Source organism: Caloenas nicobarica, chromosome 4 (assembly GCF_036013445.1).
Source record: "Caloenas nicobarica isolate bCalNic1 chromosome 4, bCalNic1.hap1, whole genome shotgun sequence".
Taxonomy (NCBI): domain Eukaryota; kingdom Metazoa; phylum Chordata; class Aves; order Columbiformes; family Columbidae; genus Caloenas; species Caloenas nicobarica.
Window position 1 is genome coordinate 59,879,807 of NC_088248.1, and position 23,578 is coordinate 59,903,384.

The 23,578-nt window shown below is 37.6% G+C and overlaps 1 protein-coding gene across 1 annotated transcript; it reads right to left on the reverse strand.

The window, feature by feature from the left end:
• Nucleotides 1–308: 308 nt before the first annotated feature.
• Nucleotides 309–21,167, reverse strand: PI4K2B (phosphatidylinositol 4-kinase type 2 beta). The gene is made up of 10 exons (XM_065634821.1): nucleotides 20,804–21,167; nucleotides 16,373–16,530; nucleotides 11,135–11,335; nucleotides 10,487–10,618; nucleotides 9,641–9,794; nucleotides 7,960–8,027; nucleotides 7,353–7,452; nucleotides 6,210–6,343; nucleotides 4,578–4,637; nucleotides 309–1,986 (listed from the first exon to the last, which is right to left on the reverse strand). The coding sequence occupies exons 1-10, from the start codon at nucleotides 21,087–21,089 to the stop codon at nucleotides 1,813–1,815; spliced, it is 1,467 nt and encodes a 488-aa protein (XP_065490893.1). The 5' UTR covers nucleotides 21,090–21,167; the 3' UTR covers nucleotides 309–1,812.
• Nucleotides 21,168–23,578: the final 2,411 nt, after the last annotated feature.

Here is a 23,578-nt window from a genome sequence, read left to right on the forward strand (position 1 = left end):
CTCGGCAGCCCTCGGCAGCCCTCGGCAGCCCTCGGCAGCCCTCGGCAGCCCTCGGCAGCCCTCGGCAGCCCTCGGCAGCCCTCGGCAGCCCTCGGCAGCCCTCGGCAGCCCTCGGCAGCCCTCGCTCCCCGCCGGGCACCGCCTGCAGTGTAAGGCAGCAGTGGGGCCGGCGGGGCCCCCCAGCGGTGCGGCGGCCCCACCGCCAAGTGAGGAGGGAGCAGGTGCAGCGACACGAGTGAAACGAACCCAAATTGGGGTCTACTTACTGCAGAGCACACGAGACCCATGCATTTTAAACGAGGTCATTTATTTTCTTTAGTAGGCATGTCTGGTACATAAACACCATCTTTAATTTTTTTAAGAAACTGTTTGGATAAAAACAATCAAGGAAAGTCTATAAAGGATTTCAATCTTATTTTGAACACCATACAGTGAGTTTTACATTTAAGGCTTAAACATTTCAGTTAATCATGTGAAATGCTGACATGCTACATTAATATTTTACATCCACTCAAAATCATATGAAATACAAGCATTTTATTATTTTTGAGTTCAACAGTATTGCTTAGAATTACAAAATACAGCAATGTCCAAAATACTGAAAGTTTCATAAAAGCAGCGATTTTTCTCCCACTTCCAGTCTTAACTGTCCAGAAAATTGCTAAAGAAAAATATTTACCATGTTGCATAAGCCACAGATCTAGGAACATAACCAGCAATTCTTAAACCATGTAACTTAAATGTAAATGCAAATGGCAACTGGTAGATGAGCAGGACATTGCAAAGGGCACGATAACAAGTCTCTGTGCTCTCTATATTACAGTATTTTTTTTCTGATCTAAAAATAACGCTTTGTTTAGATAGAAATTTAGAAGGCAGACTGGCTTTGTGATGAACACATCAGTGCTCCTGTTGTCAGTAGTGCAGAGCCACTTCGGTGAGCACTGATGAACACATTTACACATACGGCAAAACAAACCTGTAACAACATGGTGCAACTTTCATCCATGATGGATCTATAAAGAAATATCAGAATTTTCCATACATGTGCCCAAATACACAAGTTCTAAAGCTACGGGTGAAATTTCAACCTCTGAAATGTACACTCAGTTTATTTTGTCACAGTAGGAACTGCGTGTACTTACTCAGGTTGAATTTTGCTGTAATTCAACTATTTAACTATTTTTGGTCCCCACATGCAAAAAAAAAAAAAAATAAAAAAGAACCTACTTGGAGCATTTTATCCCGTCTCCCTTTCTTGTTTGTCAAGGACAGATTGATGTTTTCTATTTTATCGATTTTTTTTTTTTAGTGCACGACTTTTCAAGTAACTAGCATAAGAAAATCTATAAACAGCTTAAAATATCAGGAAGAAATTCCAAGGAAAAGCATGTTCACAATGAAAGATAACATTCTGCACTTTTTTTTAAAGACCATATGAAAAGAAATTGGTTAGTGTATAGGTTCTCACATTTTTATTAAAAAAAAATTGTTGTATTCAAAAGTAGTTTCTCAGCAAACTGCGTATCTTCCCTTATTCAGAATATTATTCAGAATACATTAATCTAGCCTATAAAAATACAATATGGACAAGTTCTTTTCATTCCCTGACATAAGAATTCACAATTTTGACACAAAAATTGTAAACTTCTATTACATTCAAAATACATTTCTTAAGTCTTTAGAATTCTGAGTTCTGTGTCAGCAGTCAGAGCTCTTGGTATACAGCAGAAGTGCATTATTGCAGGGCCCTTACACAGAAGTAGCTTTCTCAAGTTAAGAAAAACTTACTCTTCCCATGTATTTTTGTTGCTACCAGGAGGAAAAGAAAGGCTTCCTGCTGTGAAAGGTCTGAGTGAACGTATTGCTCAGATGAACAATTCGGCCCTGACTTCCAGTGCTGCTTCGCTCCACAATCACACGTGGCATCTGGACAAGCTGAATGGGACTTTTTTCATCCTTTAATGCCTGAGTAAGGTTTAGTATCTAAAACAGTAAAAGCAGGGAAGGTGAGGGCACACAAATAAAACCGCGGCTAACAGGCTTATAAATTTAGATGACACGCTTGAATCAATTCTGTAGAGGACTGTGCTGTCAAGTAAATTATCTTTAAAAGATACTCTACTGCAAGTAGAAATATTTTACTTATTTGGTATCATTATGGCATCCTACTGCTATCTTACTACCCTTTTATTATTTTCTTGAATATTTCATGCAATTCTCTCCAAATTTTCAGAAAGTGTTAGAGACAAAAATCTAAGAGCATTTTAAATTTACCATATCTCTTAAAAGCACCGCACCTTTAATGAAAAAACCTACAAGAAAACAATCAACACGTATTTAACATAGGATCTACCAGGAGTTTTGCTACAAGTTATTTTTGTATCAGAAGATATGAAGCCATACTATTAACCCACACCAAACCCAATTCAGCCCTCAGCTCCCAGGAATCTCTTATCTTCCTTCCAAAACTTCACTGCTTATTAACTGCCCTGATAATTTACTCCTTGTTCAATGTTATCCTGCTGAAAACTGAGGCAAGTATTCAGCCTAGTTCTGGTGACACACTTGCATTATCCTTAATATCAGACCTTTTTTCTCCTGCACAATGCCCCTTTCTTCCATGTGTGACTTACTGATTCCCTGCTCATTCTGCACTTTCACGGCTGGAGAACCCTGACATATAAAGTCTTTTGCATAATTTACCACAACCTGGCCCTTCTGGCAACTCCACCTGACATTTAGCTTTTCTAAGTTCTAAGGCAATCCTTGCAGATCTGTTATCTGGTTGCTTATTCTCTATGCTCTTGAAAGAACAGTTTATCTTGGGTTTGAAACCCTTCCCAATATTTCCCCCTCCCATTTCACAAAAGCATGCTTCTCACTACTTTTGGTACCTTAGATTTAAAGATCCCACTCCTTACATGCAAGATATATTTCTCTCCAGCCTATTTATCTTTGTCAACTTGATTCCTCATTTTCTAATTCTTAGAGTTTTCATTTTTCAGGATGTATTTTACAGACATTTTGGCTATCCTGCAAATTCATATTAACTGAATGAATCCATTATCACGTGATATAGTTATCCAACTTTCCTATAATGCCCTTGTAACATACTTTGGTTTTACGCCAAAAGCAAGTCTAAAATCAGTGCTAAAAGGCAAAATTTGCTGACATATTTCAAATGACATCCAAGAATAAATAACTCATTATATGCATTTCTTCTCTAAATCCATGCTGGAAAGCCTGACATCTCGTGCAGTGAAACACACTCCTGTATTGCTAGACAGTTAAAGAACAACAACAGAATGTTGATGATGATAAGAATAATTAATTAATAAACCTTAAAAACCAACACAACACACGCACGCCAAAAACCTCTGCTGAAATCCCCCTCGGTGAAAGGGTGTGAAAAAAGGTTCCAGATGCAGCCTTTATGGTGGGAAAATAATTTCGACAATCTTAGTTAGATCTCTGTCAATTATACAGACCAGGATCTTCCCTTAAGGTTTTTTTAAAGAACAGATTTCCCGTAGCCAATTGTCTCATCACAAAAAAAAATACTTAACACGGTTTGAGATGCATGAATACTTCAGAAGTGGCCTTCACTGACTGCACGAACTTCTCAGAAATAACTCCCATAATTCAATTTAGTAAGTAAGTGTGTGATGGCTTGTAGCCATCACACATCGCTAATGTGAACTGGGATGATGTTTGACTAAGCAGAGCTGCACTCTTGGGCAAGGTATTTCTTGACACAGGAAACTCTACAGAGAAAGGTTGGATTAGGCCACTCTAGGAATTGTGAGTATCTGGCTTTAAACAATCCATGTTGAATTTATGAACACAGAAGTCAGTTTCAATAAATTCAGGGTAAACAGTACTATTAATTTATCTAGTCCAATTTCCTTGCATTTTCACAAATCACTATTTTATGCTTACAATGAACTAAATATTTTTTTCTTTAGCTAAAGTTTCTTTTCCAGTGTATCACACCAGTCTTACATTTTAAAACAGCAAGAAGATGTAGAAACTTCTCATCTCTTGTTTCAGTGTCAAAAAAAAACCCCAATACTTAATTATCATCAAATTTCTAATCCAACAACAGCTGGATTGGTTCCAAGTATGGTTCTGACGTTTATTAGGGTGAAGAAATTTTAATACCTAATATTGCTTTCTTGTGAGAGGTATTCCAACCAAGTCAGCACTCCAAAATAAAGTAATATTTATTTTAATAACATAATTACCCAAATTTTCCATCCAAGTTTAAAATACCATCTAAGAATATACAGTTAAGTCCTGCCCTATCTCCCACAAAAACAATAAAACTCAATTACATTATTTAAGAAAATCTTCTATAAAAATAAAAATTAAAAAAAATCAGTACAGACTTTCTCCTGTCTCATCTATATGCAAATAAGAACAAACTCTAGAAATAAATTTAGTTCTCTCAGATGAAAATACATTCAAGTCTTTCAATTCAATAGGAGACAGTTTTTGTAGCTCTAAAAAAAACCAGCTGAGAAGTGATGATAAATTAAATATATTTTTAAAAAATAATCAAAAAGCAGTCTTACCTGCCCCCTCATTACAGACATTTGGTTTTCAAAAGTAGCCTTGTCAAATCCTTTATCAGTCTTTATTAAAGAAAACAAACAGTTACTATAGGAAATGAACCATTTATTTTTAGCTATATATTTAGTACACAAACTCTTCAATTCCGTAACATATTTACATACATTATAATAACTTTTTGGAAGCTTCAAATAGAATCATAGAATCATTCTGGTTGGAAAAGACCTTTAAGATCATCAAGTCCAAGAATTAACCCAGCACTGCCAAGTCCACACTAAAACTTGTCCCTAAGCACCACATCTATATGTCTTTTAAACACCTCCAGGGCTGGTGACTCCACCACTTCCCTGGGCAGCCTGTTCCAATGCCTGACAACCCTTTCCAGGAAGAATTTTCTCCTAATATCCAACCTGAATCTCTCCTGGTGCAACTTGAGGCCATTTCCTCTTGTCCTACCACTTGTTACTTGGGAGAAGAGACCAACATGCTACAACCTCCTTTCAGGTAGTTGTAGAGAGCGATAAATTCTCCCTCAGCCTCCTTTTCTCCAGGATAAACAGCCCCAATGCTCTCAGCCATTCCTCAAAAGACTTCTGCTCCAGACCCTTCAGCAGCTTTGTTGCCTTTCTCTGAACTCTTTCTAGTACCTTGACGTCTTTCCTGTAAGTGAGGGGCCCAAAACTGAACACAGGATTCAAGCTGCAGCCTCACTGGTGTCATAGTATAACCCACAAAAAGGTCCATGTATTGCAGCAAGTTTACATATGCTAAAACGAAGGATAAGTAAAAAGTAAAATACACCACTGGATACCACTTTAGGGCATTGGTAGGTAAGATTAATCCCATCACGTAATGTTCCACCGCTCTGTCTCTCACCTTTACTCTGGCAAAAGAATACTTTCTCCTTCAGGGTTATTAAATACTTCAACTTCCAGTGGGTTTAAGAGAAAACCCAGAGTCACTTCGAATACAACTGAGTCAAAGACAAATATTGCAAATGTGTTCCAGCATCTAGTTTTGACATTACAGCTGCAATTTCACTAAAAGTTTGAAATTTCCATTTCTTTCCATCCTGATCATTTGGATTATTCCACTTGAACATCTGACACAATTGTTTATTGAATGTTTAGGGTAGAACAGCTTCAGCATCTTTAAAAGAAGTTTGACTTACTTTAAACAGGAATAAGATTTCAGCACCAACTTCACACAATATAGGTATGTAAAAATCAAGTATATGAAAAGTATGCAGGTACTTTAAGTTACATTAAATACATTATTTCTTCAGGTTGCTACAGTTTATTTTAAGTAGATACACACCACACAGGTATGGTAAATGGAGTTTTTACACAAAATTGTGCTGGAAGAGTTAACTAGCTTTAACTGATTATGTGAAACAGATATAAAATGTAATTATGTTTTCAGATGAGCTGATTATTATCAATTAGCCACATTACTGACACAGTTTCCTCTTAATTATATAAACCCTTTCTACCACCCCATTGTTAAAGCTAAAATAGCACAGTATAATGACATACAGAAGATAAATTCATTTAAAAAAAAAACTAACTGTTCCATTATGGCTATCAGCTATTAATATTTCAGCAATGCTAAATTCAAAGAAGCCCTTGATTCACCTTAAATAGTTCATAAAGATCTTCACAAAGATCCTGTACAAAGTTCATATCAGAAATGCGAGGAAGAACTAAGTCTCTGGTCTCCTGAGAGAAAGGAACCTTTGCTTGAGGCAGCCAAGCCCAGTGAAAGGGATCTAATGCAGAAAAACAGAACATTTACTGATTAACAACAGGCAAATTTAAATTCTCAAGTGCTTACCACTGATACAGTACACTGCTGCCTACTGAAAGTTCTCAGTAACACACCATTCTCCACAACATTGTTACCCCATGTCCTTCTTTTGGCTACAGTTAGAAAACCAGCTTTACAGCTATTTAGCTTTTTTTTTTTCCAAATAGTGAAAATATATTTAAAGTAGTAAATATTTAGTTGAAGCAATAAGTAAAAAAGGTATATATATACATTAAATACTGTAAGCAATAGTAGGGGCCTTTCCTAGTTTAGTAATGCAATTTCCTTTGGAGTAAAATAATGACCGCGATAAAACAGAAATCTTTCATATGTTTGACAAAAAAAGTAGCTAGTGTTCTTTAATGAAATTTTTAGTTTATTAAAACGCCTTCTTCTAAGCATGCTGAGAGAAACATTCTTAACTTTTCACATAATTGCTATTAAACAGCTTTCTCAAGAGATATTGTAAGTTAAACACCACCAAACAGTATCAGTTGCAGAAACTGAGAACAAGTAAAAATAACATGTAACTTCTCTGCCTCTTCACCTACAACAGTACCCTTTGTTTTAAAATAGAAATTTGGCCATTAGAGAGACAACTTGCATATCCTTGCACTCAAGTAATTTTCCACTACTGTTCTGACAAAAACACACATGAGAAATGTGTTGCTGAGTTTTTCCAATTCCATCATCAGTCAGTTTGCATACAGTAGTATGTTTGTGAATACCCATGTATTAACACTCTTTAAAGGTATAAGGGTAAAAAAAAATTATAAACAAGGCCTAAGTCACATATGCCACTGTAAAAATGGCATTTGTTGCTAATTTTCTGAAGAAGTGTATGTTATTTAAAAATTCAATATGTAACTACAGTGATGATTTCTTAGCTTCTTACTGCAACCCAAATAAAAAAATACTTCTTTAGAAGCTACTCTCCCAAAAGGAAGAGGATTGAAGAATGCAATACTTACATGCCCTCCACTCATCAGGATGCTTAAAAGGAAATGCTAAACCATTGTCAATTGCAGCAATTTTAATAGTAGATTCTTTAGTTATAGTCCACTGGCCATCCTACAGAAGGAATATTTCAAAAATAAGCAATACTTATGTGCTTACTAAAAGTAGGGAAATACATTAAAAATACTAAATAATATACTTTTAACTTCACTACTTAAAGTCAACCTAAACAATATAAAAGAGTATCCGAATAAACTCCAGAACATATAATTCTTCCTCTGCCACCATTAAAAGGGAGCCCTTCCCCCAAATACAAGATAAGCAGAGCACCTTAACAGCTGAAGAAATGTGCTTGAGCAACAATGGGCAGTTTTATCATTATTGCAGCCCAAGCTAGTAAAGAAAAAATACAGAACAATAACAATAACTTCTAGCACTGTTCTATCCAGACTAGTCTAATCCAAACAGCTTTTCCATTCATTTCACCTAGAATAATTTGCAGATACCACATTTCTTGAGACCATGCACCAGGATTAAAGCCATGCACTTAATCCCCTGCAAGACCAAGCTGTAAAACTAAACAATTTAAAGAACATAAGTTTTGGAGTACAATTTTCTTACCTTATCTGACAGATCAAGTCCATCATCTTGTTTTTCATACCTGACTAACCAGTTATCATTACCTCTGTCTTTAAACAGGAAAATGCATGTCACAACATGTCATTTATAAAGAAATCATAATCTAAAGTGATATGCAATGACTAATATTGTAAATTGAGAATTTACCAAAGGAGTCAGGGGAAACTGTTCAAAAATTTTTTTCCAACCACAATACATGTGTTTTAGCTTTACTGAAATGTTTGAGGAAACTGATTTACTGGAAAGACCAAATATTTACCAAAGTGTTCTTAGGTATGTACTGCTGCTTTAGCTTCCTCAACTGGCTGAATATACAGTAAAATATCAAGAAAGCCAAGAGAAACTACTTTCATCCATTTTATGCAGAAAAATTGGCTGTAGGGTGTACTTTTCCTGGGGAAAAGACTACCACAGCAGCAGCAGCCACAATGACTTAATTTTTAAGCTTGTTTTGATGCTGATGGGAAAAAGGAGAGGCCCTCCAAATTTGTAGATAGTTGCATGTTTGATTACATGGAAAAAACAGATGCAAAGGTGGTGACGGGGGGGAATCTAAAGAACCTTTCAGAAGCTGAAAATGTCTGCACCATTCAGACAAAATGGAGACACTGAGGGATTTGACAAGGTCTTTCAGATATAGGAGCATTACATGGAGTTGTAGGTCCTTCTATCATCTTAAGGTGCTCCCTTAAGTTTAGTTAAACCACCATCGGAAGATTTTCGTGTTCTATCATGATTACATATCTTAGATGAAGGTAAAATCATCCATGTAATGAGATTTTATATTTTGAGCATTTTCCTTACCATGTTAAGAATGTCACGGGACACATTAATTGTTTGGAAACACTGGGATCTATTTGACAAGGCTGACAGACCACAGCCACAGGTAGAAAGTATTACATTCTTACAAAATTTTCATCTTTTAGTTTTCTTCTAAAAAGCCACAGGTTAGAGTGACTTATTTTCAGCTGGATTCCTTTCTAATAAGTGAATTTAAGAAAAAGAAAATGAACTAGAGCTGGTATGTCTGAAGAAGCTTAAAGATGTCCACCTCTGACAAAGGCAGCAAAAGAAATATTTTAAATATAAAACTGCCTTTGGATTCTTGAGGAAATAAATCACTTACACAGTGAAATAAATCACTTATATGGCTTCTGAATGAAAGAAACAGAAATGCAGGAGAACTGAGAGATATCCATCACAGTTGTACTTCAGTGTCTAGTCACAGTGGATATGAACTATTTTGCACTGATGCAAAACTGTGCTGTTATGGTTCCAGCTTCACATAAAAGGAACAGCAGTCACGGCTTTTCTTATAGTTGCTGCAGCCCCACCATCCCTTATCCCAACCAGAGGAAACAAACAGTTAATAGCCTACTGACAGAATTAAAGCATAATCAAAGGATTTGTTCTTGAATTCTTACACTGCCTAAAAATATCAACAGCTGAAAGAGGTTTGCTTGGATTTTGTCATATTGCAATATTTAAAGTTTGAATTCAAAGTAGATTTTTTTAAAGTTTAAAATGCAACATTCTGGCCTTCAATTGTTAGAAAAGCATCTGAAATATGCGTTAAAAGTCTTCAGCAGCAGCTTTCCACCAGCATTGCTTACCATTCCTGCTTCACAAAAGTAGACAGATACCGAGAGACACTAACAAATACCTGTATTTCTGATGACGTAATCCAAGATAACCAATCTTTCAAACTGTGATTGAAATTCTTTCCTTGTGTTCTCAGGTAAAGGATCAGTTTCAAACTTCCTGAGCCAGTAGTCAGCTTCCTTATATCCTTCAACGAACAGCTGGAAGGAGCCAACCTGCAAGAGCAAGAAACTGCATTTGGAAAATGCACTTGGGCAGGTCACACAACTAATCTTAACAACAGCAGAAATACTGATTCTATACTTTTGAAGTTCAGAACACAGGAAGTAACACACTAGAAGATTACTAAGTGGTTTCCCTTTCATTCCTATCGCTGTGGTGATATTTTGGGGATACAGTAAGGCTCATTAGGCAAGAAACACTTGAGGTTTTAGTCAGTGGAGAACTGCACACAGGTTGAAAGGAAGGTAGGATGAACACAGCAATAGGATACCTAAAAGAATAATACAAACAAGAGAAGGAAGAAAAAAACATTTAAGAAAAATGAGAGAACTAGATAAATTGCAGGGGAGAAACAGTTAGAAAATAGAAAAACATGACACTGAAGGGAAATGTACTGAATAGTCCAGGAATTAAAAAGGAGACATTCAACATTTTAACGTTACTCCTCCAGCAGAAAGCTACACTGAAGACTGATACAAGAAGTGGCAAGATTATTAAAGTAGTTCAAATGAAGGAACAATGTAACAGAGTGGATAGATTTTGCATAAAAACAGTCATATGTATCAAACTTCAGTCATTCAGAGATGCAACAAGGTTCTACTATTGAAGTTACCTTTTTTTTTTTTAAATTCAAACTTTTGTGTAACAATCAGGAAATGCACATATTACTTATTTTTCATCTTACCTTAGGAGGTAGTCCAATTCGATTAAATTTTTTAGCAACTTTTGGCACTTTCTCTAAAGCGTATTTTTTTCCTCTTGACTTTGCACGATCTATTGCACTGTAATTAAAAGTCTCACTGACAAGCCAGACAACCTTAAAATATGAAAGTTAAAAACACATCTTATAATTCCTTATCATTTAAATTATAAATTTACAGTAAATTTTATGCTTAGTTGTGGAAAAAGCAAGAAGGAAACACCAGGCATTTCCAACAGGCAAATTTTATATGCAAAGGTGAATATTTGCTATTTTATGTGTCTCAAACAAAAAAGTGGTAAAAGACTTGCAAGTGGGAATCTTTATATGCTGCTTTTTGCAATGTTGATGCATCTCGCCAAAATGTAAGGTAGAAAAGTGTTAGAAAATGCAAAAAACTGAAGAGTTTCCAAATAAAATATTCAATTCAGATCACAAACTTTTCCTTTAAAACACAAATAACAGTCACTATTCCTACACCAAACCACGGTGCCTTTCAACTTGCAGTAGTTTATAAATGACTTGGGATAATGCATGATATACAAGGATGTGTCCACAACTACAATCCAGAGACTGACAAGTCTGTCACTATGTATTTTTTTTATTTAATAATTTATGTATTTTAACTTTTACCTTAGTTTTAGGTACGACTCCCAGCCCCAGCTTGTCATCCACGAGATAGGCACCAGCTTCAGAGAGGTATCCCTGATTTGGAACGAGGCAGCCTCTGCCAAAGCAGCAAGGACAACAAACTTTGTGAAAATATTTGGTCCATTTTGGATTTAGGTGTCCATAAGGCTCTTCAGATTTTGGTTTGAACACTCCGATAATTTTCTACGATAACATGAAATTAAAGTATGAATGCTCTTAGTTGCAAAATATTAAAATTATTTTGAAAGGAAGTTATTTGAACACATTGCTTAGATATTATACATTGCATTTTACAGTTGCTTTTTTTAGATTATGAAATAAAACCAACAAAATGGTACTCCAAATAAATTCATCACGAACTGCTCGTATAGAAGTAGTACAAATTCAAAACAAGCCTTTCATATCAGAAAATAAAAATATTAACTAGTTATCAAAAATAAAGGACCACATTCTAGAATATACACTTTTTTATATCCTAAGTTTTTAAATAATGGGGTTTTAAAAGCAGTTTAAAAATCATTTTCAACCCACCAATTAACTCATTGACATGATATTTCGGACAGAGACATAAGAGTTCCAGAAAAGTGACAAACACACAGAATGCTAATAATCAAATGTTACCTTTTCTCTTTTATATGTATTTTATTTACTGCTTTAAGTTAGAATGGATCTAAATGTTCTCGGCTTTGCAATTCCAAAGAGTGGTGTCGTTTACCACTGCTGTAGATTCCTCAACTCAGAGCTGACACCGGTTCACACTATCAGCCACCATTGACACTGGAGACATGCAGTGAAGTTTAAAATTACCCACAGTACTGTGTCCAGTTTTGGACACCATGCTTCAAGAAATCTGTTAACAAACTGGAGAAGGTTGAAAACACTATGAGAATACACACAAAAAATGTGAATAATGAAAGACTCCATGAACAGGGTTTGGTGTAAGAGAAAATAGGGCACAATGAACTGTGAACCTGCTCTACAACACAGGCATTAAATAGATAATTTCTCAAGGTGCCTCCTACACGTGATTCTATATTGGTTAACCTCAAACCACAAGATTACCACCATACTAAAATATATAACCTTCTAACTGTCTGTGATAAACTTCAGCCCAGTGCATAAAGTCCATGTAATGACTCTTCTCTAGCTCAACTGAAATGCTGCAGAAATGCTGCATCTTCATTCCTGCTCACATGGTAGGTAAATAAAATCCTTATCTAATAAATATTTAAGAACAGTTTAAGGAGTGTTTTCACATATTAGTACTTTCCTGATCATCATCCAAAAACGTGAATATCTCAATAAGCTAAACACTGCCTGTTGCTGCACCAGCACTTGTAGCTGATTCTCACTCTTCAGTCAGAAGAAGTTTGCCAGCAGCCAGAGCCCAGCACTCTGCAACAGTGACTCCTGATCCAGCCATGTTAGGGAGAGGACTTGACTAGTTGTTCTAGATTCTAGAGAATTTTCACTCACTTTGTCCAAGAAAATCTAACTAGTCCAAGACTGTCCATAATAGTCATGCTTTGTCCAAGACAAACTAACTCCAGAGAGCTTGTTTCATTCAGTTTGTAAATAGATTACACAAGCCACCAGGCATTAGTAGCACCACTGGTCTTGTCCATCTATTTTGATTAATTCCCCTCAACTACCAGGAGAAATAATTTAGAAAATATTATTATTTGCATTCATCTTATTAAAAAAGTTTCTTATCAACAGGGGCAGGAAAAAAATTGACAAAAATTATCTTGGTTTTGGTATGCTGTTATCTGTGATTCTAAGGTTACATTCAAAACCATGAGCAACTGCACAGACAATTCAGTTTAGACCTACACAAAAGGCAACACTCAGTAAATACTCTATAGAACGTGAAGGACCGCAATGTTCTTCGAATACTTGTTTTTTAATCACAACACTTTGGGAACAGAATTTACTTGGTATACTAGTTTAGTCAAAATTCTAATGTTAGGGTTAGAATTGTTTAAAAATTATTCAGTTTTTTCCTGTTGAATCACAGGTATCTACCTGCTCAAAACAAAGCTAGCAGCTTTTCATTTCCCAGAAACACGGTGCTATATTTGGCTGCATATGCCAAGCCATTAATTATCTCTTTTCTGAATCGCTCTTTGGATAACACTTCCTACAAACTGCCGATTTTAAAAAGGAGCAGAGCTTGTTCCATTCCTTGCCAGGACCATACTACGCTATATTATCAAATCTAGGTATGGTTTTCAAGGTTTCACTGAAGTGAGAGCCTTACTAAATTTCACACAGCCACTGCTGGTGAGGACCAGAGTAGAACCAGAAAGTTCAACATGTACACAACCTACCATGGCCAGTCTTAATTTTGCAAGTCAAAATTAATTTCTAAACTGATTTCATTACCATTACCAGTTCGCCAATAGCTGAATTGTCAAAAACATGTTGCAGAACAGTTTGTAACAGACATAATGTCTTTTACTTTATTGGTTACATAATGAACAACACAGAAATACTCAACACTTCAGCAGTTAGTGCTGCTTAAGTACTGAACTGCTTCATATCAGTATACAACTCTGCCAATAAATGCAAAAAGTTAATTTTAACTAGGCAACTTTAGTGTTATCCTTCTGATAGACCCAAATCAGCTCATGAGATGACCTAATGGAAACACATTATTTTACCTGTAACTTTGTATTAGTGTGGGTAAACACTTGAGAAGCTGACCAGTAAGAAGGCTCAGCATGTCTTTAATAAGCTCTTTCCCAGCATAAGAGGAGGTTACTCGAGAAAAACAGGAGAAAGCAAGTCACAAAACTGGTCTGAAGCACAATGATGCAATACTCTGTCAAAGAGGATTTGAAATCCATTCTATAAATGGGAGGTGCACTATTGACAAAATGAAGTTTTATCAGACCTTTAATATGGATAATGAATTTAGATAAGCCCTGAATTTAGTACAAAGACTAAAAGCAAAACTGAAAGTTAGCTAGGAACTCAGTATTCACACAATCCCATGTTAGCAAATACTTGCACATTTTGCAATGTAGCTTTGCTGGCCCACATAAAATATTGGTGGTTTTTTTAGTCTTCATTTCTCCTAAATACTTACATTCAAATCAATGATCTGCATGAAGAATGAGGCCAAGTCACTACTAGGAACTTAACTAGGAACAAAACCAACAACACTTCACAGCAAAACAGAACTGAAACCGACAAGAAAATCACCACATAAGAAACAAAGAAATAAGGTGCTCTGTCCAAAATACTATGGTTACAAAAACGATGTGTAAGTGCTCTTTCAATAGCCTCGGGACACAGTGAGTCTCTCAGGCAATTGCTGGTCACCAAAAAACTGCAAAATCAGTCTGAAGAGTCTTCAGACGAAATAGATTTACATATACGGAAATCCAGAACTATTACGAATTATGTAATTTCTCTACTAACTAACTTTCTAAAAATAAAATATCTCAATTGCGTATCATTAAGAAAAACACCAAAAAACCCCACTTAATCAGTTTTAAAGCATTTTAGCATAACTCTGTAGAATACTCTTTAGACATGACATGCACTGAATTTCGGAAAAAGTATTGATTTAAACCAGTATTTGGCTGCTTACTCAGATTTTTTTTCCTATCGCATTTTAAATGAGATATAATACTAATTTAAAATACCTCTTTAAAAACGGTATAAAGTTGGAATATGTATATATAAGCATACAACCTGAAAACCTACAAAGAAGTAAGCTACTGAAGTGATCTGCAGTTTAAAAAGTGTGCTGAAACTTTGAACAGGTTTTCCTATTAACAGCATTGTACACAACAGCGAGAATCCCACAAAGCAATTGGAGAAAGAAGGGTTTTTCCTTACAGTTTCAAAAAGAAAGAGACCCTCCTTTCCAACCTACTTTGGCTCTCCTCCACCAGAACGAAGGGGGTCAATACTAACAAATGTTCCCGGAACACAGGAGTATAACCTGCAACATGCAGTTCTTAGAAGATTTCAAAGAGGTAGTTCTGCCACTTTCCATCTTAGAAATAAATTTGTAAATTCCTATATTTATTTGTAGTAAGTCAGGTAACTATTCTAAAAATGACTCATTTAATCAAGTGTAAAAAACTATCACCAGAAAAATGGCATCAAAACAAATGAAGCCTCTATGGAAATTAAGTGGTAAAACAGAAATATATTCCTTAATGACCAATAATATGCATAAAAGCTAAAAAAACCCCACAACTTCCTAAACGAATGGGAAACAACCGTTTTAGGGATGCAGGGAAGAGCAACAATCTTGAACGTGTTCTGAAAACCAAGGCACTTAAAGTGTTACAACTTCCATATCCAACACAACTGGGATCTTCGGGATTAATGAATACCTACATCTACCAAAGAGCAGAAGACTTCTGATTGAGCTTAAATAAAATCAGATATAACAAATTAACAAAGGTGTGCAGGTTAGGAGTCTTCTTTTTTGGAAGAAATCGATAGGCAGACAAAGTATTTGTGATTTAAATAAAACAATGTGAAAGTGTGTCAAACATTTTTCTCTTACTGACTAATGCTAACCAACTGTTACTTTTCAAGCAAGATATTCAGGCAACTGTTACTTTTCTGTCTCAAAGTAACCTTAGGACAGCTCTTTGATGATCACTATTCAAGTTACCATTTAACACTAAGGGAGGGTACACCAAATCAAGATTCAGCAGACAAGTACAACTAAAAAGGTAGAGTTGTTTAATATCACTTTTCTTGCTCATCTGCCACCCACAGAGGAGGAAGGAGACATGACCTAAATAAAAGACTCTCCAACATGAAAAGAGATAAAAATATAGGAGGTTTGGTTAAAGAAACCTACACAGTACCCAAATCAGAAGCTCAGTTACGTCAAAATCAATTAAAACATACAAAGAACAAAATGTTAGACCCTGCATAATGGAATTCCTGAATTATTTTCAGATGTTAAAGAGGCCCTTTAATTTTCTCCATATTTCTTTGGTGCAGATCATTCAAAACATGTTAAAACTGCAACAGAGAAATAATAGTTACTTTGTTATTAGCTTATGCTGCAAGACATAATTAGAAACCTAAATATTACTTGTGTAATTTTTCCAACATAGATTTTGGCATACCATTAAATATTAAACAACTTATTTAAATGAATTTCCATTTAAATAGAATGTTTAAATTTCCATTTTGAAATTGTTGCTGATAGTGTCTCCGACTTTGCAGTAACATGCTCACCCCTTTTGGATCCTTGGCAAAATAACTTCCACTGGATCCTTGAGAGATTCTTTCTGGAAAAACTCCACACTCTATAGCTTGTTCTGCTCTCAGAATAATTTCTGCAAATTCTGGATCATCTAAAAATGTATTCATATCAGCAGTATGTCCTGTATGCCCTGAAAAATAAGAAAACAAGCAATCCTAAGTGTAATTTGTACTACGAATTAACAACGTAAGTAAACATGCTGAACAGCTAAACAGCCTTCCCTGCTAATGCTCATTCAACAGCAGGCTGAAAAATCTGGTCCATTAAAGCAGTGCAAGTTTTCCCACTGATTTAACCATGTCTAATCAACCTTTGGTTTAAAGTAATTGAGCCTGATCTGCAACGACTAATTTGAAACTACCACTGCAAACTGTTTACACTTTTCAAGGATTTTAAAATTATTTTTATTTACATAAGGATGTCTATAAGAAAAAAATCCCTCCAAAACTGTATCTGTAAAAAAAAATGCTAAAGATTTTACATACAATTTTTATTAAGATTTTTTGTCCTTTTGTAGAGAAAGCTATCTGCAAGTAAACTGTCCATTGCCCACTGTTAAATGAATGGTGTGATACCATTCTAACAGCCTCCCTAACATGTTAATTATCTGCTAAGACTCAACGATGTCATTCACAACCCGTTACATGCAGCAGCAACCAGTGGCACCAATATCCCAGTGCAGTGCTGCATGTCATCTCCACTCCAACATTAAAACACGATCCACTACTTGCAGAATTTCTTTAGCTCTATGCGGACATTTATGCAAACTCTATGACAATAGCAAATATTTTAGACAGATAACTAGAAAAGAAGTTGCAAGAATTCAATACTTCTACTGCTCTTTAAACTTTTTCAAACTACTTCTTTGCAAGTCTTGAAACTGTAGATTTTTGTACCTTACTGTTAAGGCTAGGATTACTCCACATTCCTACTGAGTGCATTTTAATGGGTCAGTGCATTAGGGCTCATTTCTGTATTAAGAAACAGCTACATCATTCTAAATTAAACATTCACAGATAAAATTGCCTTGTTCCCATTTCAGCACTTGAAGAAACATAAGATAAAATGCATATATTCTTCTGGAATGACAACTGACACAGAATCCATTCAGAAGAGATATTCCTCAATAGTTTGTGGACAGGCAAATAAAAAAAAAAAAAACAATAAAAATCACTCTTCATGTTTTGGAACACCTTTTTGTGGCACAGGACATTCTTCAAAGTTTTCTAGAACATTAGCACTTGCTTGCATGAACCACTCACAAATAACATGGCTTCCAAACAAAAACAACTAAAAAGCATAAAACATAGGAAAACCTTAGTATAAGTTGGCAACAGGAAGAAAAGCCCTAAAACTGATAACAGCTCATTATTAAACACCAGCAACTACAACCCATTGGACCAAAATCTGTAAGACTACTTGGCCAATCCTTCTGCAGTAAACTACAGTTTAATTTTAAGACTTTTATTGGAACTATGAAGGACAATCAATAAATTGCATTTCATAGTCAGCCACCAAGAGAGGGAAAGGGTTCTAAGATTTCTCCGTCACAAAGTACCTCGTTAGGGAACTAAACCAAAAACTCACAATACACTTATTTTTATGGGAATAAAAAAAAAATCACTTCAAATCAGTGCTTCTTGTTCCATATTCAAGCCTCAACTATCTTTACACGAGAAACATCCCATCATACAGCTGAGTAGCGACTACCAGATATTTTTGTCAGTGAAAGTAGAATCAGGGTTGTGCATTATACTGGTACCAAAAAAAATGCAGCATCTGTATTAGGTTGCTCTGCACATTAATATTCCAGGTGAAAAGGACCTACAGATGAACTTTCCGTTACAGGGACTGAAGTCGTCTATGCAGAAGACAACTTTCTCAGTGGTCAGTTTTTAATTTCTGTGCATTCATTCCAGAATCTAAAACGTAAGAAGTCTCACTGTCTTGAGGAAATTCTTCAGTCATGTCCTTTCTAACATAACAGATAACTGCACGAAAAATATTTGATTAAAAATCAAATAAAATATTTTTTAAAACCCCCACATTATGCTGTATGTTCAAGGAAAGTTTTTTTTAAATTTATGATTTGTCCATTATTGGCACTGTGCTACTACAAAGCCTTCTGTTACCACAGTGATGTGGCCATACAAAAACATACAGGCTGAGAACAAGGAAACTCGCAGTTTTAAGAAATTTTCTTTTGGTGTATTAACACTCTCCACATGAAAATGAGCCATTTTAATTGAAGACAGTATTTGCTCAGTGTGGCAGGGTTTTCCAAGTTGCTTTCTTCAAAAATTATTTTAGTCAAGTTTTCCACTGTGAAAGCACGTTATGGTCACAACTTACTCCCAGTACAATCTCTAAACTCAGAAGTATTACTAATCGAGTTTTTTTCTTGCAACCACTCTTGAAAACTACTCTTCTTATTAAACTTCCACTTAGGAGACCACAGTTTAGACATACAGTCTGACTACCAAGCTCAATACCTTTTTTCAAATTAATTTGGACAAGGCCTAAGGCTGTGAAGCTGCTATACTTGAATGATGAGGACACACCAAAGAAGATACAAATGCTGTCACCCACGTCTACACCTCAACCCATTCTTCCATCAAGTTAATACAATATAAGCTAAACACACTTTGCAAGAGTAAAACGTATGAACTTCTTCAATACTAAACTAGCTTTAAACTATTTTAACATTAACATAATTAAAGGTAGTCCCTTGAACTGATTCCATGTTTTCTATACAGAGTCTCATATTCTGACTGTAAATCCATTACGAAAACACTCTCCATGTTGCAATAACGTGCATGAATAGCATCTATTGCATGTTTGTTCCACCTGACATGTGAAACAACCCTGTACCTTCAAGTGTTAGACATACAGAAAAGGTAAGAACAAGGAAACAAGAGCAAGAGATGAGATGAGATCCTGCAATCAGAGTTCCGAGATTTTCTTACACACCCCAGGGGCAGATCCCAAGAACTCTGCATTCACCACCCTAATTGCCCCAGTAGTCCAAGACTCACAGCTCTAATCCCCACTCTGAAGCATTTACTATGCTTTGTGAGAAACACTGTCGCATTAACATATCTTAACTCTTGTGGGAACAAGACAGGAGAACTCTAACGTTTTAACGGCATGTTCTCATTACAGGCCTGGTCTACACTTGGGATCATTTGTTAAAATAAATGATTTTTTTTTGCTTGTCCTTAAACACAGTCCAAGAGGAAAAGTTCTTTGTGGCTGCTAAAAGAAGTTACTAGCATAACTTTTTTGCTCAAATTGATGGGGGTTTTGATGCAAAATGAAGAATTTTTACCAGTCTCTGGCAAGAAATCCTATGCTATAATTACAACAGCAAATACTATTAAGTGATGGAACTCCACAGGTTCCATCAGCAAACCTCTCCTAGATGTATGTCTATTTACGAAGTTCCACAGAATCAGAAAGTTTGAAAGTCTAAAGAAAAAAATAAGCAATAGATACTATGTGGTTTATCATCTTGCTCGTATATTTAGAATTAGATTATGGCCACGCTTATGCTTCTTTTCAAATTCAGAACTTAGTTCTTGCATTTCTGAATTTTCACATCACATTTTCTTTCTCTCTTCAAGACTGGATTTCAAAACACGGAAAGATTAATTTTTATGAAAACAAAACAAAACAAAAGACAGAAGAGGACACACCTAAAACTCTTAATACATGTGATGGTAAAAAGAAGCGAAGAGATTATTGGATGAAGGAACAGAGTAAAATTTTTTTACAGGATGAAAAGATAAGGGTCACAAGCAAGCAATTGCTGGAATAGGCAAGACAAATAGAAAACTTGAAAGAGTCCACCAAATGTTCAGGAAGCAGCAGCAACCAGTCCCACCACAGAACAGCGTGTAAAATACACAAAGGCAAAAGTTTCCAAAAAAGTCACAGAAACAAGCAAAGCAAAGACAAAGAACAACAAGTAACAGTGGAGACACTCATGAAGATATAAATGAGTTCGTGCAGCCCTGCACATAAAGACAAAGCATTTTAATTTCGAGCCATTCGCAGCACTTTCCCTTCAAAGACTATTAGTCAGCGAGCCCGCTTGCCGGGCAAGAGCCGCGCACCTCTGCCCTCGCTGATGCTGCGCCTCCCGATAAAAGCTCGGAACAGGCTCCCCACGAGCCAGGGACACCTCAACGCGGCACCGCGCACGGCACATCACGCGTACTTCATTGAGTCCCCACAGGCATTGTCACAGCCCCGCTGGCAGGACAGGGGAGGACAGGGGCCACCGCTCCCCCGGAGTCACCCGAGCGGCCCCGCCCCGGCAGAGCGGCCCCGCCCCGCGCACCCCCCGCAGCTCCCTCCGCGTTCGGCCGAGCCCGGCGGGAGGCGGCGGCCCCGGCCCGTACCTGCGGCGGCGCGGGGCTCCTTGTCCCAGGCGGCGCCCGCTCGGCGGCCGCGGCCCGACGCCCGCAGGAGAGGCTCGTCCTCTCCATCTCCCTCGGGCCCCGAGTCCTCCTCACCCTCCTCCTCCTCCTCCTCCTCCTCGAGCCCCAGCTCCCCACACAGCCTCACAGCCCCGCCGGGGGCGGCTTTCACCGCTTGCGGCCCCCGCCAGGGCGGCCCTCCCTGAGGCGCCGGCTCCGCGAGGAGCAGCAGCCGCTGATCGGGCTCCTCCGCACCCGGCTCGGCCATGGGCGGCCGCGGGCTGAGCGCGGGGAGAGGCGCCGCCGGGCCGGGCAGGCTCAGGGCCCTCCGCCGCAGCCCATGGCGCTCCCGGCCGCCAGCGCCAGTTCCGCGGCCGCGGCGCCTGTCACGGCCCTGCGCATGCGCGCACCGGCACCCCGCCCCTCGCTACCTGCCTTAAAGGCGCCGCGGCCCCTGCTCGGGGGGCAAACTTCAAAGCGGCTCCCGCGCGTGGGCGGCAACCGGCGTCGGGCGGTCAGGGCTCCGGAGTCTCCTCCGGGCCAGCTGCCAGTCACGGGGCCAGGACATCCATGTGTAAAGAATTCATACCTCACGGCAAAACGCTAGTGGAGGAATCGCAGTTGGTGCCGTGGAGCAGCTGCGGTGGGTCAGCCGGGGGAGGGGAGTGCTGCTGGGGCAGCGCCCGCCGCTGCTGGCTGGCTGTCTGTCTGTCTGTCTGCAGGCGGTGTGAAACCGCCGAAGAGTGGCATGATCGGCTCAGCGTTCCTGCGCGAAGTCACAGCTACAGGCCTCCATACTTGTGCTATTTTCACTGCTAGTCATTTAACGAAAACATGCCTGAAAGTTGCTTTATATCTGTGTCTAGAACTGGCTTGTCTCCTGACCACCACTTCCCACTAGCCAGCTGCTCTCCCTCCACGTACTTTAAAAGACATCGTTCTACACCATCACGCTCATTTCCAAAAGGAAGACTAAAAATAATATAAGTCAAAACAATATTAATATATTGTCATTATTTCCATGTCCCCACAACCATCCTCACATTATTAACTGGAAGAAAGAATATACAACAAGAGCCCCAACACGCTGCACCAGCCACCAGCCTTCCTCCATGCCTCCCTGCAGAAGAGGGGTTTTCCTCAGTACACCACTCAAAGATTTTGGTGAAATATGGGAGAAAGATACATGCACTAAGTATTTGTATAGAACTGGGATTCTGGATTATACTGGAAGCAAATTGGTTCTCAGCTAAAAAAGTAATTGCACGTGTTTATTATTCATTATTCTCATAATTATTCATTATATGAGGACTCATTCTGTGCATTACCTGGATCATGGAAAGAAAATTACTTTCCTTGGTTACCAACAAAATAAGAGCTTACTGAAATGTTTGTTTGTTTTGTCTCGGGTTACCTGTCAGGCACTGGACTTTGGAACTAAGTTGAGCGTCATTTACTTATGTAACTATCAATATATGCAACATTTGATAACATTGGTTCATGCTTGCATTTCTGATTCTATTCCTTTCTATTAAAAGTGAACATATCCAGTCAATTTCAGATGAATAACTGTTTTATGCCTAGTTAACAAGTATATGAAGGTTACAGCAACTGCATGCAATTTTCTGCACAGAAAATTATACCGATGTTAATTCCTGTGTGAAGTAAACAAAAAGATCAGACTAAAATAGGAAAAGTCTGACACTTTGCCCAGCAGATCATTAAGGAAGACTGAATCTCCCTTCAGCTACATTAGTTACAAGTGAGTTGTGGCTGTTTCAATAACGCTCTGTCAAGCAGTTCATCCATGGGTTTCTAAAAACTTTGAAAGTTCTCTTAAATAAACTAAACAAGAAGAAATTCATTAGTTATTTCTTCTGGTTTAGGGGTTCATCAACACAGGCTAGTGTATGTCTAAATGCAGTTAACTGTTAGTTTTCCTCTTCTACTGCAGTGGGAATTCTGTAGCTTGCCTACGGGTCTTGATCTAACGAAGTCTTTCTATTGCCTCAATTTTCGGTAGTGCAGAGTTCAAACATTATGACAGTTCATAATCAAACAAAATACACATCATCATCATAGTTATTAACAAACTATTAATTTTACTTCTGAGTAGCTAATACTGTCAATCAGCCACCTGGATTAAAATTGCTATCAAATCATGCAAATAAGTTCGGCCATTTTCCTCATGCTAGCACCTTTGTCTCTATCCTTCCAATCCATAGAGCATACTTTGTCATCTGTTTATAATATGTGTCTGAGCGCTATGCTGAAACAAAGGAATGGGGAAAAAAAAAACAAAAACAAAACCAGAAAGAAAGTGGAATACGTGCACAATCGTGCACTTACAGCTTTAGGGGAGCGCCCTCTTGTGATACTTCGAAATAAAGAACAAGATCAATAACTGCTCAGTATTTCTAAAGGAACTGCCAACATGAGACATCATAACAATCCAGATACAGCAGGTCTACGAGGACTAAGAAGCAGGACAAATCCACTTGCAAAGTTGTTTTCTGTCCAAAAGGACTAAGAAACTGTGTTAATTAGAGTCTGAGACAATAATTCAAATAGGTGTGTAAGATTACTGTCAGAACACCTGAAAGATCCTAATCAGGCTAACGAAACCTACGGAAGCAGGACGGTCACTATGTACTTTTCACATGTTAATCAGCCACCTGAGCTTAAAACAGTAAAACAGAAGAATCAGATAAGACTTCATAAAAAAATTCAGTTGACTAGGTACTGGCTGGTTAAAAC